The 14,756-nt window shown below is 43.9% G+C and overlaps 1 protein-coding gene across 3 annotated transcripts in view; it reads right to left on the reverse strand.

Moving 5' to 3' along the window:
• The window catches only part of DGKH (diacylglycerol kinase eta), a 173,711-nt gene that overhangs the window by 156,711 nt on the left and 2,244 nt on the right, over nt 1-14,756 (reverse strand). For 2 of the 3 annotated variants that reach the window (XM_037377163.1, XM_037377162.1), the window contains exon 2: nt 9,598-9,777. In XM_037377163.1, coding sequence (XP_037233060.1) covers nt 9,598-9,777 — 180 coding nt within the window. Of the gene's footprint in view, nt 1-9,597; nt 9,878-14,756 lie in introns of those variants that run through there. The other variant, XR_005102610.1, reaches the window with a different exon arrangement.

A 14,756-nucleotide genomic window follows, 5' to 3' on the forward strand; every position in this document is an offset into this window, starting at 1 on the left:
TTTTGAAAGTTTATTTGCCAGTGAATTGGGGAAGTTTGGAGACCACCAGCCTAAGCAGTAAAGCGTCTGACGTATAAATTTTATCCTGCCTGCACATAGTTCTGAGGCACACTGATCAAATTGTTCTCTCTACAAAATGTTAACCAGTAGACTCAATACAAGTGAAAGTCCTTTCTTTGCTTCCTAAAGCTTGCCTGCTTCCAGAAGCAGACAAGGAGCAGCATACAAGCATGCATCAGGCCAGCATTCATTCATAACCAAAAAAGAAAAAAAAAAAAACCCAAGATGCAGTCAACTGAGCTACATGAAGCAGTTTTCTTAAATTCTGTTTTCCCCCTACAAAAGCATTATAATGCAGACTTCTAGGTTATACTCAAAGTTTGCTTAAACAAGTTCCGTCACTCAGGGGAAAGAATATCAAGTTCAACAACATCAGATATATGACTCTGAAGGTTATTCCTGTTTATTTTGTCCGTAATGAGAAGCTGGGTAAACAACGAAAATATTTTTCTTAAAAGCTCAGGTTTATTCAGAAACATTGGCTCTTCATCTCACACCCAAACAACTCAGACGAGTTCCCCATTGCAGACCTGCATTCTCTCAGCATTCTTCCCAGGCAGAATCCACTATAAATATATCAAGTTAATATACAGACGACAGAATTACTGTTTACACCATGCAAACCATCATATCTTTCAGTGATGGGATCCTTGACACACAAACCCCTTTTACCCTCTGTGCTCTCTTTTTTTATCCACTTTAACAGACTTCTGAGACTGAAGCCAATCAATGTTTGTCTACAGTGTAACTCGGGTGAAGATCCCCAAGATACCAGGCAAAAAATTACATTAATAGCCAAAAAATCAGCAAAAAGGGTGCATTAGTTTTCAAGTCAATAGCTCCCCAGTGAACGATCTGCTCCCAAGATTGATCAGTGGCACTGAAGGAGGAGGCAGTGCAGCATGAAACTATCCAGAGAAAAACCTTCGTATGCCTGCACCCTCTCCAAGACCCCACGCACAACTAACTTTTGGGTCTTGGTCAGTTCCGCTGTCTTTATGGGGATTATTGGGAGAGACCTTGTAGAGGCGCAGGCTATAAGGAGAAGGGATGTCACCCTTCCTCTGTTCAAATTCCTGAAAAAACAGTGACAGCAGCAGGCAGGAAAGGAAGGAGAGAACAAGAAGCAAGATGTCTCTATGGGAGCATTAAAACAAACACAGAAGTATGTGCCCATCCTCACGATCAACAGAGAGCATGCACAGTGAGGCAAGAAGTCTCTGCCTGACCGGCGCCCAGGACTGATGCTTTCCGACACCCCTAACTGAACCAGAGCAAGCCACCCTCCTACGGAGAGCTGGGAAGACACCAACCTCCCTTCCACTCCAGAGCATCACAGTGCCAATAAGGACTGCCAGCTGTCAAACTGAAGGCAGTCAAACTCGGTTGCTAAATTTAAGCAACCACACAACAGGACATAACTGACCAAAGCAGCATGACAGCCCTTTAGATCCGCTTAAATCTCCACAGGCACGAAAAACCTCAGCAGACCTTCCCAGCATGAAACTATGCCAGAAGTGCAAAAAAACCCCAGCTCTCCTCAGCGAGCACATCCGGAAAGACCCTGGCATGGGCTGGACACACATCCTCCTGGCGGCTGCCCGCAGAGGGGCTCATGTTGCTTCCCACCCGGCAAATACATACCGAGACTCACCACCCACAAGCTACAACTCAGCTTCAAAATCCTATTAAGGTTGCTAAGTGACAATAAAGTAGCACGATCTCACACCGTTTGCAAACCCCGAACGTTTAAAGGCAAGGAAATTAATTGTCCAGATCATCATAAATCTCACACCGCCCATCTAATAAACAAACAAATTATCATCAAGTATAAAACCTTGCTGAATTCATTACAAAAACGTTAACTCTCCCAGGAGTACAACTCAGGTTTTTTGTTATCGTGTTTTCAGTATCTAAGCGGTGAAATATTCCTAAATAGGAACATTAGTCAAATGAAAAACTTAGCTGGGGGAAAAAAAAAAATTGCTCTTTCTTCCTAATTGTGCAATATATCAGGGTAATTCCTACATGGTAAAAGTTTTATAAGTCAACTATGTTCTGACTTCACGTACAAAATTTTTATGGCCTACATCCAACAAGCACTTACGCATCGGCTTAATTTTAAGAAGTAATTAATCATATAAAAGTGTACAGGACAACTGAAGTGTTTCAGTACATGCTTAAATGTTTTACTAGAATAAATCTCTTATTTTAAATAGCATCTAATGCAGTGGTCTTATTTTAGCATATCAATTAAATAATATTTATTTGGGGTCAGTGTTAATCTTGTTTGCTGTGATAAATGCAATGTTTACATTAGAAAAGAATGAGGTTTCTTTCTATTACAATGCGGACAATCTATGTTACGGACTTAGCATAATAGAGCTATGGTTACCACACTGTTATTTAGTAGCCTGTTCTTAGGTTTTTAAAAGAAGATTTTGGAGAACACAACCGACTTTTTGGAGGCAGGAGGGTAAAGGATAAAACAGTAATATCAGGCAGCAGCAAATACAAAGGTGAAAGAAAGAGTTCTCTCTCTTCATAAAAGACAAAGTCCAAGTACTAAAGTATCAAACTGAAAAAAAATTAACAAAGCTAGCCATGTTGTCCATAACTTCATAACATCACATGCAGCTACGCTACGAATAACTATAAAGATTCTCAAAAACTTAATGGCCAACCAGAACAAAATATTGGTCTCATGGTTCCTCTGCAAGTGAGCTACTTAACTACTTGCACAAGACACTGAACTATGTCTTAATGATCCCTATCAAAGGAAAACGTCCAAAACATCAGAATGACAACAGAAGCATTCTTTTATACCCAAAACTCTGTGTTCTAAGCTTCAATGAATACGCACACAAACACAAATTACCTTCTTGCTGTGCTCAGATTTTGAAGTCTCCAGACAATACATGTTGTTCTATAGATCCCTTACCAGAAACATGAATGGTCAAAGAAAATTAGAGTAACATTCTTTAAAAAAAAACAAAAAAAACAAAAACAAAAAAACAACAAACATTAGCCTTCTGGAGCTTTCCAGAGCAAGAACATTAGTCTAAGCTGCCTTTCATCATCTTCAGTTAGTCAAGAGGATTCAATACTTACCTTCAGATAAAGGCTTTTTCATAGACATACTATTCTTTTGATCACTACCTCAACTACAAAAATCACTGTAATTCTATGTATTCTGCTACAGATACCCAAAATAACTTCACTAGTCCAGCTAGTTATATAACTATATATAATATATATATACACACTATATATATATATATATACAGTAGTTATACAGCAGTCATACAGCACTCTTGTATATTGAATTCTGATGTAACTGCTGGAAACAATTCAAAATGTCCACAAATTATCTGTACAGCCTGACATCGAGAAAGACCCAGGTATAGAATAGTCCTTTCTTGAGCTCTGGCATGGCTGTTACATGTCTTCATGACTGTATGCATGAAGTACACAAGACATCTCAGAAAGGGATTCCCAGTTGTCATTTATTCTTGAATTAGTCTCTTCTTGTGCTGCTTTAAAAACAGAAATTCTCTCTGAACTACACAATAAGCTCAATGTGTTTCACCTGATCTTTTTGGCAGAAAAGCATTCCCCACCTCCTTGGAATAAAACAGTCAAAAACTCTTATATTAAAGATGAAAGTGTGATTAACTTTTTTCACACTCACAGCTCACCAGCTGGCTGGGGGGAGAAAAAAGAAGTATAATTCATGCTATTTTTCAATAGTATTAAACATCTATAGATTCTAGAAAGAAAAGAAGAAAAAAACCGACTACCAAAAGCAATGTTTTCTTTGACAACCTGCTTGCAAATATCTACTAAAAAACATTACACGTTCCTCCTTTCTCATACTTAGCAATTTAAGCTTTGCCAATACATGCATCACTAAAATGCCTTAGCAGATTTCATTTTGGTTTTATACAAACATGTGTTAGAATTTGGAGTGGTAACGGCCACTGTGCCTTAAATAGTGTAACTCTTTCCATTCTAACCCTGCTCGCTTCTACATAGCGTGTTCAGTCATTTTTAACTTCCCCAAACTATCGTATCTTTGGCTGAAGTTTTCCATTAGTGGACTTTTTTTTTGAAAGCTTACGCAAAGATACAGCAAGTATGACAAGCAACAAATACTGCACAGCATTTCATGCTAAAAACTGTTTTGCTTCATCCAGGCATACTCTAGAACTGGACAGTATGTATACAAAACTTTAAAAATATTGTTCTGTGCCTAAGTATGTGTGTCTCCATGTATCAGGAACATACACTGATGAACTCGTTCTCCATATTTCACTTGAAAAGTAGGTTGAAGTCCCCAGCATGTGGAGAGGGAATCAAATCTGCCAGATTTTAAAATGGTTGTGAAAAAAAAAAAAAAATGGGTGAAAATTATACTAAGGATGGATATACAGTACAACTAATTTAATTGCAGAGTGAAAATGATAAAAAATACAAATCATGCCGACAGATACCCTACAGCACCCTTCAGACTCTTCTGTGGACACTGCCAGATGCCAAGAACTTGAGGATGATTTCTATGCACTTGGTCACTTCTGCCCCACGCTGTGTAAACACAACAATAAAAGTTTAGTGATGCTCTACGTGTTACTGCATTTGCTGACTATATTGCAGATTACAAGGCATTTTGAAACTATGCAGATTCAGACAATCTTCATGCACATAAAAGATCCCCATTAGGGTTAACTTTGCTACCATGGCATTTTCCTAACAACTTCTGGTGCATAAAGATCATGCTGCCTTAACCAGAAAGGAATCAACCACTGTTTAGCTGAGTAAATCAGAGCGATCAAAGCTAGACAAAGCAGATCACATTGCAGAGAACTATTTTCATGACATTTAATGACAGTATCAACCACAGCACTTTACATTTAGGTGAATTAACAAGCTATGGTAATCGCAGAGAAATGTATACCAGAAACAAACAGGAAGTGACTACTGGGACTTGGCACTGTCAAATGTCAGCATATGGAAGAGGTTAGAAACTTTCTGAAGGCTCAGTTCCTAAATGGCTGGTATTATCCACTAAGGCCAATAAAAACACAGTGGGGAATTTAATTAATTTACTTTTATTACTCCATAATGATTTAAGATCTCTAAAAAATATATTAAGACCTCAGATAAGACAATTCTTGTAGCAAGCCTTGCCATTTAACTAAACAACACTGTATCATCTTCACTAATTCTAACACACTCATGTTTCTGAACATCTCCCACATTGCAGCAATTTCATTATTAACAAAAACCACTGGGGTTGAAGGAGAGGAAGAAAGCATTTTCACAGATACATTACAAGTGTATTTATCTCACTCAATGCACCGAATTGTCTTGCATTTCCTGATTTATACTTTCTGCTCCAGAAAGTCTGCTTCATCCAAAAATAAACACAGGCCAGATACCCAGTCATAGATTTGAGAGCAAAACATGTATCCAGCAGAGCTTTCCCATTAACTGCACATGGACCCATTAAAGTAGGAAGCCAGGTCAGCGAGGAAAGTGCAATTCTTCATATCCACTTTTTAGCAGAGAGTACTCAAGACAAGAGTAGGAACTATAACTGTGCTCATCTGTCTCCCAAGTACCCAGGGACTATTTCATTTATTAATCTTGCACTCATCCCTAAATGAGCAGAATTCAAAAAGTGCCAGCTCTAGTTTGAACCTTCCCTTCTTGACAGGTTCCAGCTATAAAGAACTGAAGCAGGACCATCTTTTTAAGGAATGTACTTTGCACTACAGGGATTAACTTTAAAGTAACTACAAGCCAGCTGCCGACAGGCAGAGTTTTCGGTCTGCAGCCCCAAGAACTGAAGTCATCTGTTTCATTTAAGGAAGGCACCAACGCTGCCTGTCTTAACCAGCATCTTTAAAAGCTAAGAAACAAAGTTTAACGCAGATGCATGGAGAACTTTCCACGACTTTAATCTTCAGTATAACACTGTTTGTACATCATCACATACACTGCTTCAAAACCGCCTGACTACAGTTTTCCAAAGTCCTCGTGAAAACAAAATGTATATTCCAAAAACGGGTTTTTTTACCAAGCCAGTTTTTATGTACCAAATATTCAGGTCTCCCAGAGTAGGGGGAATGGTGGGTAGACATCACAAAGTCAAGAACTTCCAGTGCTCTCCATTGGGGATTTCAGCTCAAAACGGCTTGAACTTCACAAGGTCCCAACACCTGGTTATTCCCTTGCATTTCCTCCAGGGAACACATACAAGCTCCACAGCTGCAACAGCTTCCAGGATGAGGTTTAAAGATGCTGGCTTTAATCTCTACAAAAGTGCTAATTAGCTTTGATCCCAACTCGCCTAAAGACACCTACAGCTACAGTGTTGCTCCGTAATTAAGTATAGGGCTTGAGCAAACAGTTCCAAGGTACAAACAAGGTCTTGGCCCAAAGAATAGGTTAGTCCTCTGCACCACAACTTGATCTAACCCTCCTCAGGTTTGCAGACACCAAAACATGTTGATCTGCAAGTTTTCTGTTTAGGGAAAGTAGTAATAGCCATATTTTGACAAAGACATGCCTTTGAAGCATTCTAAAAATGTGAAGAATACATATGCATGAACTAAAAATACACCCATAATATAAGTTACATAAATGTCCAGCCCTATCACCCATCCGTTTCTCATAACTATTTACTGTAAAAGTGAAGTAGTTCCACTGAAAACAAGTGAGCAGTTTGCAGAGGAAGTTGCTATTCAATGTGGGCAAGCTACGCTAAAACCGGACAACAGACTTCTAAGTAAAACTATGAGCATATGATTAGCATATCACAAACAAGCAGTGAACTTCAGTGTAATTACATCTGCCAATATAGTATTCTTCCATTTTTATTCTTTCCTTTTCACCCCCATCTGCCCTCAGCCAAATAATTAATTGTTTTTATTGAGGAAGAAGAGGCCAAAGCTTAAAAACTCCCTTTGAACACTACAGGTGTTAGAAATCTTTACTTATGTTTGTGCTAGCAAAAGGGATTTGCTTTTCTACGTGCATCTGCTAAATCTTATTATACACACGTTAAAAAAAAAAATATCCACTCCTGAATGATTCTATCTGCACAGTACCACCATATGGTAGCTTTCACAAATGATCAACTGTACCAAAACATCTAAAAATAACATCTTCCTTAAGTAAAATAAAAGCAATTACCAGCAGACACTTTTGGGTATATTTCTGAGCTAAGGAATCAATACCACGTTGCTGAAATGCTTCAAGTAAGTATATAAGCAACCTCCGGAGAAAAACAGCACAGCATTAAACAGGCTGCAAGCATCAATGATAAATGTAATATACATGTTTCGGGTTCTTGCAAAAGTCTATTCTTAGCTGTAAGACAAACCCAATGCATCTAATTAAAACCTTAGCTTACAAACACATTCACCAAGTAAGTGAAGCTTAACAAATCTAATTTGAATGAAAGGGACTAGCTGGGTAAAAGAGCAGCTCCCTGATGTTCCTTGCTCTAGTGGTTTCATGTAACCACTGATCACCAACTACTACAACAGCAAACATACAACACCCTTAAACTAAATGGGAGTTGTCTGTCTAAATATATCTACTTTTAAATAATGCATCATGAGTTATAAAATAAAGTGCTACTGAATTATTTAACATGGATCTCATCTTTAACAAAGATATATCACATTTAATTAAATGGAAAGAAAGATGTTTATATTCTGGGTTGCATATTATTGTAAATTGCAACCAGTACAGCAACATGTCATGACACCAATTATGTCAAAAGTCAGTTTCTCACGTACATATGTATGTATGATTCACATAAATAGAATTGAGACAAAAACTAAGATAAGCAAAAGCATCACTTGTAGATTTGTCCTGGAGCTTCAGGAGATTCACAGCCCTCAGATACAGAACATCCCACCAACCAGTAACAGTTGGTTAGAATTGGCTGGGATCTCATGCTCACAAACCTGTTTCAACAATGTTCATAATCCACGTTTTCCTTATGCAAGTGTCAACCTCTATGACTGCAAACCCTCCAAATACACTTAACACTACAGCTAATAAAGCAGCGTGTTCTGTCACTTTCAAAACATTCTGAAGACAGCCACACAGAAGTGGTGTTAAAGCTGCAAGTTTGTGTAGGACTGTGTTTTCAACATGATGCAATCGTTGTATATTATTTACTGTAGTAACATTTCAGCCAGGCCTAACATCTGCAAAGGCAAGATTAACATTTAGCAGTAAAATGGGATGACATGCTGTGCTTAGGAGGTTTCAGGAAAAAACCTGCTTTCCACCTTGCCTAATGGGACAACGCTGCTGTTCAGCAACCCATGCTTTCTCTTTAAAGGTGGCTGCCTTTTGAATGCAGCATGTGAATGCCTTTTGAATGCAGCATGTGAAACGAAAGCTCCAGGGAAGAAGAGCACCAATCTGGCGTGACTCCACAAACAGCTCCTTAACTAACTTTAATGGGTGCTCTGCAAAGGCGGCACCACCACATGACCTACCGTGTACAAATCAAAACGTGAGTGCGATCCCCCTGGGCCTGCCTGAGGTCCCTTTGCCCCTCAAACCAGATGCTTACAGCAAAACCCCTGAAGCTGGTATCACTGCACCTGTGTGGGTTCTGCGCAGACCCCAGCACTGAGCACAGACTGCGCTTCGCAAAACGTCGTGGGATCCTTCTGCACAGAAGGTAAGTGAGGTCTCATTATTTTTGTACTTCTAAATGTGTGCTTGTTGAAGTTCGTTTTACAGGACAGGAGAAAAAAAAAAAAAAAAAAAAAGGTGATGCAAATACACCATGCATCAAAGAGTTAATTCCACCAGGACGCCCGAGCCAGCCCCAAACCTGCGTTAACCTGAAAGTTTGACAGCTGCTCCACGCATCCAGCCCCACGAGCGAGGCCGTGTCTAACTTCGCTCCCGGCCCGCGAGGCGCCCCTCAAACTGGAACCCGCGCCTCCCCGCTCGGCGGCACCGCCGCTCCCGCACGGGCGCCCGCGGTGCCACCCCGGCCCCTGCCCGCCGCTCCGCCCGGGTACGGCCCCCGCCGCCGGGACTCGCGGGGCGCGGGGGGTGAGGAAGGGCTGGCTGAAGAAGCCCACCCGCGCTGTGGGGAGGCAGGGTGGGATCCCCGCGGCAGCCGTGCCCGCCGCCGAGGAAGAGGAGCCGGAGGGAGGCTGCCCGCCGCTTCCCCCACACCCAGGACGCCAGGCGGGGCAGGGCGGCTGCCGGGGCAGGCGGCTTCCCCTCCGGCCCCGCGGAGCCCCGCCGCCCCGGGGGGCTCTTCCTGCCAGCCGGGGACAGATGTGGACGCAACAGCTGGCCGGGGAGGAGGGGAGAGGGAAGGAAGGAAGAGGCACAGCTGCCTCAACACCCACCCACCCCCCCGCCGCTGCTCCCGGGGATGCGGGCGGGATGCAGCGGCCGCCCCCGGCTCCGGGCTGGCCCCGCTCCGGGCCGGAGACGGGGAAACTTGCCCCGCAAGCAGCGGGGCTCGGCGGCTCCCGCCCCCCTCACCTTGCTGCGGATCTGGCCCGAGGTGGACACTTTCCGGATGAGTTTCTGGGGGCCCTCGTGCTCCCCTTCGCTGTCCGACGACTCGTCCGCCGGCCCCGCCGCCGCCGCCGGGGGCTGGGGCTGCTGCGGGACCCCGGCGCCGCTCATCCCCGACTCGGCCCCGGCCATCTTCCCGGACTCCTGCCGAGAGAGAGCACACGAGCCCGGCTCAGCCAGGGCAGCCGCTGCCGCTCCCCTCCCCGGGGAGGAGGAGGAGGAGGAGGCGGTGCGGGAGGGTGGGGAAAGAGGCGGCGCGGGGGGGAGGGGACGGAGGCGGCGGGGACGGCGGCGGGCGCTGGCGGAGCGGAGCGGGCCGCCCGGCCGCCATCTTCCGCCGCCCCTTCTGGCAGGGAAGGGCCGCGCGGCCGCCCCGGACCGGGGCCGGCGGCCGCCGCTCGCCGCTCGCAGGGGGCCGGGGCACCGCCACCCGCCGGCGGGCGGAGCCGGGGCGGACGGGCCCGGCCCCCTGCGCCCTCCGCCGCCGGGGAGCGGCCGCCGGCTCCAGGGGGCGCCGAGCGGCCGCGCAGGTGAGCGCCGGGGCGAGCGGCCCGCCGCCCCCCGCACCTGCCCGCGCCTCCCCGGACGCCCTCCGTGAGCGGAGCCCCGCGCGGCGGGGGAGGCGGGCGGGGCACGGGCGGAGCGCGGCACCCTCGGCCGCACGGGGCCGCGGCGGGGGGCGCGCACCCGGGGGGGGGCGGCGGCGGGCGGCCGGGCCGCACAGGCTTCGGGCGGGCACGGCGAGGCGGCACGGCGGCCAGCGCTGCCCCGCACGGCGGGGGCTGCGTGTCGCCGCCCCTCGGAGCACGGGCGTCCCTCGGCCCCGGGCGGGCAGCACCCGCTGCAGCGCGGTCCGTGCCTGCGCCCGCCGCCGGCCCCCGCGCGTCCCTCGGCCTCGAAGCGCCGGGCGGCTTTGACGAGCGCGTACGTGGCTTTCCCGTTGTTTTCTCCAGTTAGTTTAAGTCCCTCAGTATTCTCCTGGCTTTCGGCTTTGTGGAAGAGGAGCCTTGGCTTCTGGGGAGAGCAAGGGTCGGTTTTTCCTTTTCAATCCGGATCTGGCGGCTCCCGCGGTCTGGAAATGTCACCACACGCTCCGAATCGCGGGGCTTCCACGCTGCGGTGGCGTGTGTGTAGCCAGTGCTCAAAATAAGCATTTTTATCACAGCAGTGCTAAATAAAACGCGCAACTCCTAGCTGTGTGGACCCGATTAAACATAAGAAAGCCATCAATACCTGTGGCTTCTATATTCCCACAGTTCTATTTGTATTTCTAGAAAGGGAACTGACATCTCTTAATATGCTAATGTAATGCTGCAGTACCTAAATGCAAAGCAGTTAATGAGAAACCAAACCAAACCCATAGCATACCACCTATCCTATAGCGCAGGCACCTTGCCACAATCTTAATTTCACCTAATCCACAGGATCCCATTTTTCACTGGGATTTACAGCAGGGGAAACTGAAGTATTTCCATGAAGCCTTGCAGGACTTGTGCTTTAGTTTGGTGTTACTGCCCCAGGTACTTCAAGTGTGCTTCTACTACCCTCCTCCATGTACGATGACTTCTATTAAGTTATATATTTTAAATTGCCAAAAGTTGCATTTAAAAAGTCAAAAATTCTAGGAAGTTATATTCTAAAGGAATTTTGGATCATATTGCCTACATTCCCTATTAGAATAATAACAGGGCCTAAACCCTGCCATTAATACCATATCTCAAAATAGATGAAGTTCTCGTACAGTCCCTTTTCCTTACAAGCTAATTGTGAAACTAAGGGATGATTCTTATCTGTCTCGCTCTTCACCTGCGAGGGAGTTCTCATTTTTAAAAAACACGGGATCAAACTTGGGCAAGCACAAGTATGCGCTGCTCTCAGTGAATTAATTTAGGGCACAGCTAGGAAGAAAGATAGGTTAAGAGCAATCTTTATGGATACTTGTGGTCTTTCCACCTTCTTCTTTCCTCTTTCTTCCCCACCTGAATTTCAGGACTAGCACATTACACCAGAATGTGTTTCACTGCAAGTCCTTGAGTCTTCTGAATGTAAATTACAACTGAGCATTGCAAGAGGACAAGAAGACAGTTTTCAAACGAACACTAACGTGTATTACATGTAATTGTGGCTGTGATTTGAGGAACGCTTAGTGCTAACAGAACACCAGCAAGACTGACTAACTCCATTTAACTCAAATGAATTAAACAGCGCTAGCTGAACAACACTAGTCACTGTTAGATTTGTTCCCAAACTAGAAAAACATCAAAATACCAGTGCATGTGACTGCTATGTATTTGTATCACAGGGCTAGGACCCTGTGCGAAGTTACACGCAAAACTGTTTACAAGAAGACATTTCACCCACGGAGAATACCTTTCCAAATTCAGTTGAAAAAGAAGGATGAGACAGTGAGGGGGAAAGGCACACACAGACAGCTTTATAATCTGATAAACTCGGGGGAGATCATGAAGTTGACCCCAGATTTTCACCTTGGGGTGTTTGGTTTTTTTTTAATAAAACATCATCCAGTTGCTTGTTCCTTTACATATTTAGGCCTCGATCCTAAAGACAGTAGGTGGTTAAAGTGTATTTCCAAAAACAGCCTTCCACGGAAGTTTTGGAAGAATAAACACACAGCAGCAGTATCTTCCAGAGCAAGACACTAATCTGGTTTCTTTTCAAACTGCTTTCACAATTGGTTATGCTGCAAGCTAATTTAAAAACTTGTCTTGAATTTTATAAAACATTGACCTGTTTAGCAATGGATATAAATACTTTTTTTCATCATTATTAGATGGAAAAATAGAAACAAGTTAATAATTTAGGTTTTAAATAGGACAGGTCCTGTGACAGCCAGTGGATACTGCAATGCCAGCAGGGGAGCTGGAGATCTCCTTAGGTATCTGTAATTTGAAACTGCATCAGATTTCCTTTGCTAGATTTCATCTCAAATACATAAAAGCTGATAAAAGACTTTCTGTAGGTGAAATGGGCAATAAACAAAATTCTTCAACTTCCATTCACTTTCAGAGCTTAACTATCAACCCTAGCTTCTGCACACTTTCTGCACCATGCAGAGGGCATCTTGTGTCCTCGCATGGGCTGCCCTGTTGTGATCTTTCTCCCTCCTGACTGCCCAAACACAAAAACTGGGTTACAAGGAGAGAATGCACCAGCCTTTCACTTCCAAGCAAGTCTCTTTCATCATATCTTGACAAATTTCAGGGTGCTGGGGAGGGGGGGGGAAAGCACTAAGAACATTCTCTCGGGACACTTAATGTGAGGATTTTAGTAGTAATAACCTATATCTGAAAATGATAGAAAATGTCCTGCGAGTACAGTTCAATGTTTCCACAGAGTGTGTAGTGGTATCAGTGAAATTACAGGCTCTACCACCTGTGGTCACCTAACGTTTAGAGGTTTCTTTAAAACAGGAGAAACCAATGAAACGTTAAGAATTGTTGAGAGTACCCGAGCTATTCATTCATGTTCACATAGGTTGTTTCTACAAACATAAATGTTGTCCATGCACGAAGACAGTTTTAAAAATCTCAGCGTTTCCACTTGCTTTTCTTTTCAGAAGCATTAATAGATAATCAGGGTCCAGTTGCAGCCTTTACCCAGGTAAAGCTGCCTAAGATAGCCATGAAACTTCACCTCAGTAAGGACTGCCAACTTGGCTTCCATCCCTTCATCTCACAGCTAAAATTCTCCCAAGTGATCGATGTCAGACTCAATATGAGAAATACCGAATAGCACATTTCAGCCCAGTGAACACAGCTGTGAATACCACAGTACAAATGGTACCTCTACACTTCTGCGATTCAGGCTCTTGAAGAATATGGGGCTATGTGTAGCCATTAAAACCACATACAATGTTTGCATGCACTATGTCTTTCATTTAACATACTCAGTTTCAAGCTTCTTAGTAATTGCCTTACATTTCCTGACTGAAGCAAGAGAAAACTGTTGGAAACCATAAAGAAAGGTTGGCATTAAAAGGGAGACGCTCAACTGACACGAAACAGCTGTGCTGACATAATTTGTGCCACGGTAACTGATATCAGCTGATGATCTGCCCTTTATATTCAAAGAATCCTGAAGTGCTGGGTACATATATCCACTGTAAGAACATTTCAACTCAACCACATCCAGTTCCCATAATAGAATATGTGTTGCTAAAATATATAGGCAATGTAGAAAAAAATCCAAATACACACGCACTCTAGCTGTGATGGAGATCATAGTTTATAATGCAGATTAATGTACTGTTTGATACCAGGAACATAAATGATTCCAGCTCTAACACCGATTCCCTTCATAACAAGCACATTTACCTCTTTTTCTCTGGGTCACTTTGGCATATATAAACTGAAGGGTAATACTTTTCTTTGTCCACCTCCAAAAGTTGTTCTGAGGGGATCTGGATGAATAGTGGTATGTGTATCAGGTTAACAATGCATTATTCATCACATTTAAAAGATTTTGTTGAATCTTTCCTAATTTTGGTGGGCAGTCATAACTGTAGTTTTTTAACCGGGCTCCCCACGCTGAGCAAATTAATTTCAGACCTGCCTGTCTGAACTCCCTCTGCAGATCAAGTCAGGAATGTTATTCTTTCTTGGCTTCCTTACTTACCAAAGGGGAAGCCAAAATATAACAAAACATATGCATACCACTGTTTAAGAGAGTAACTACGTTACTTGTGGCTGTTTTGGGAGCAGCCAAGACAACCCTGTAACCTGTAGGTTACAAAAACATGTAGTATGCTTCAGAGTGAAAAGGTGTAAACCAGCGGAGGTTGTCAAAACAGTCACTTTACAAATGCATTAGGACCCATCTATGCATTTCAAAGGAAAGGTAACCTTAAGACTCAGGTCTCACATAAAACATGAAAGTCAGATCTAGAACTTTTTAAGACATACATCATGTATATTTTGAGTACAAAGACACCAAATCTCTCTTGGACGAATGCAGGATGAGCCTTACATTTTCTGTTACTCTTATTTAGCTCCATGATGGAGCGTCTAATGCAACTCTTCCAGGAGTCAGGAAGAGGTTTTCCATTCAAAAGTGAACTGCGAATTAAGGAAAGGATTTTATAGAAGTTTGAAATAGCACACAGA

Source organism: Falco rusticolus, chromosome 2 (assembly GCF_015220075.1).
Source record: "Falco rusticolus isolate bFalRus1 chromosome 2, bFalRus1.pri, whole genome shotgun sequence".
NCBI classification, from domain to species: domain Eukaryota; kingdom Metazoa; phylum Chordata; class Aves; order Falconiformes; family Falconidae; genus Falco; species Falco rusticolus.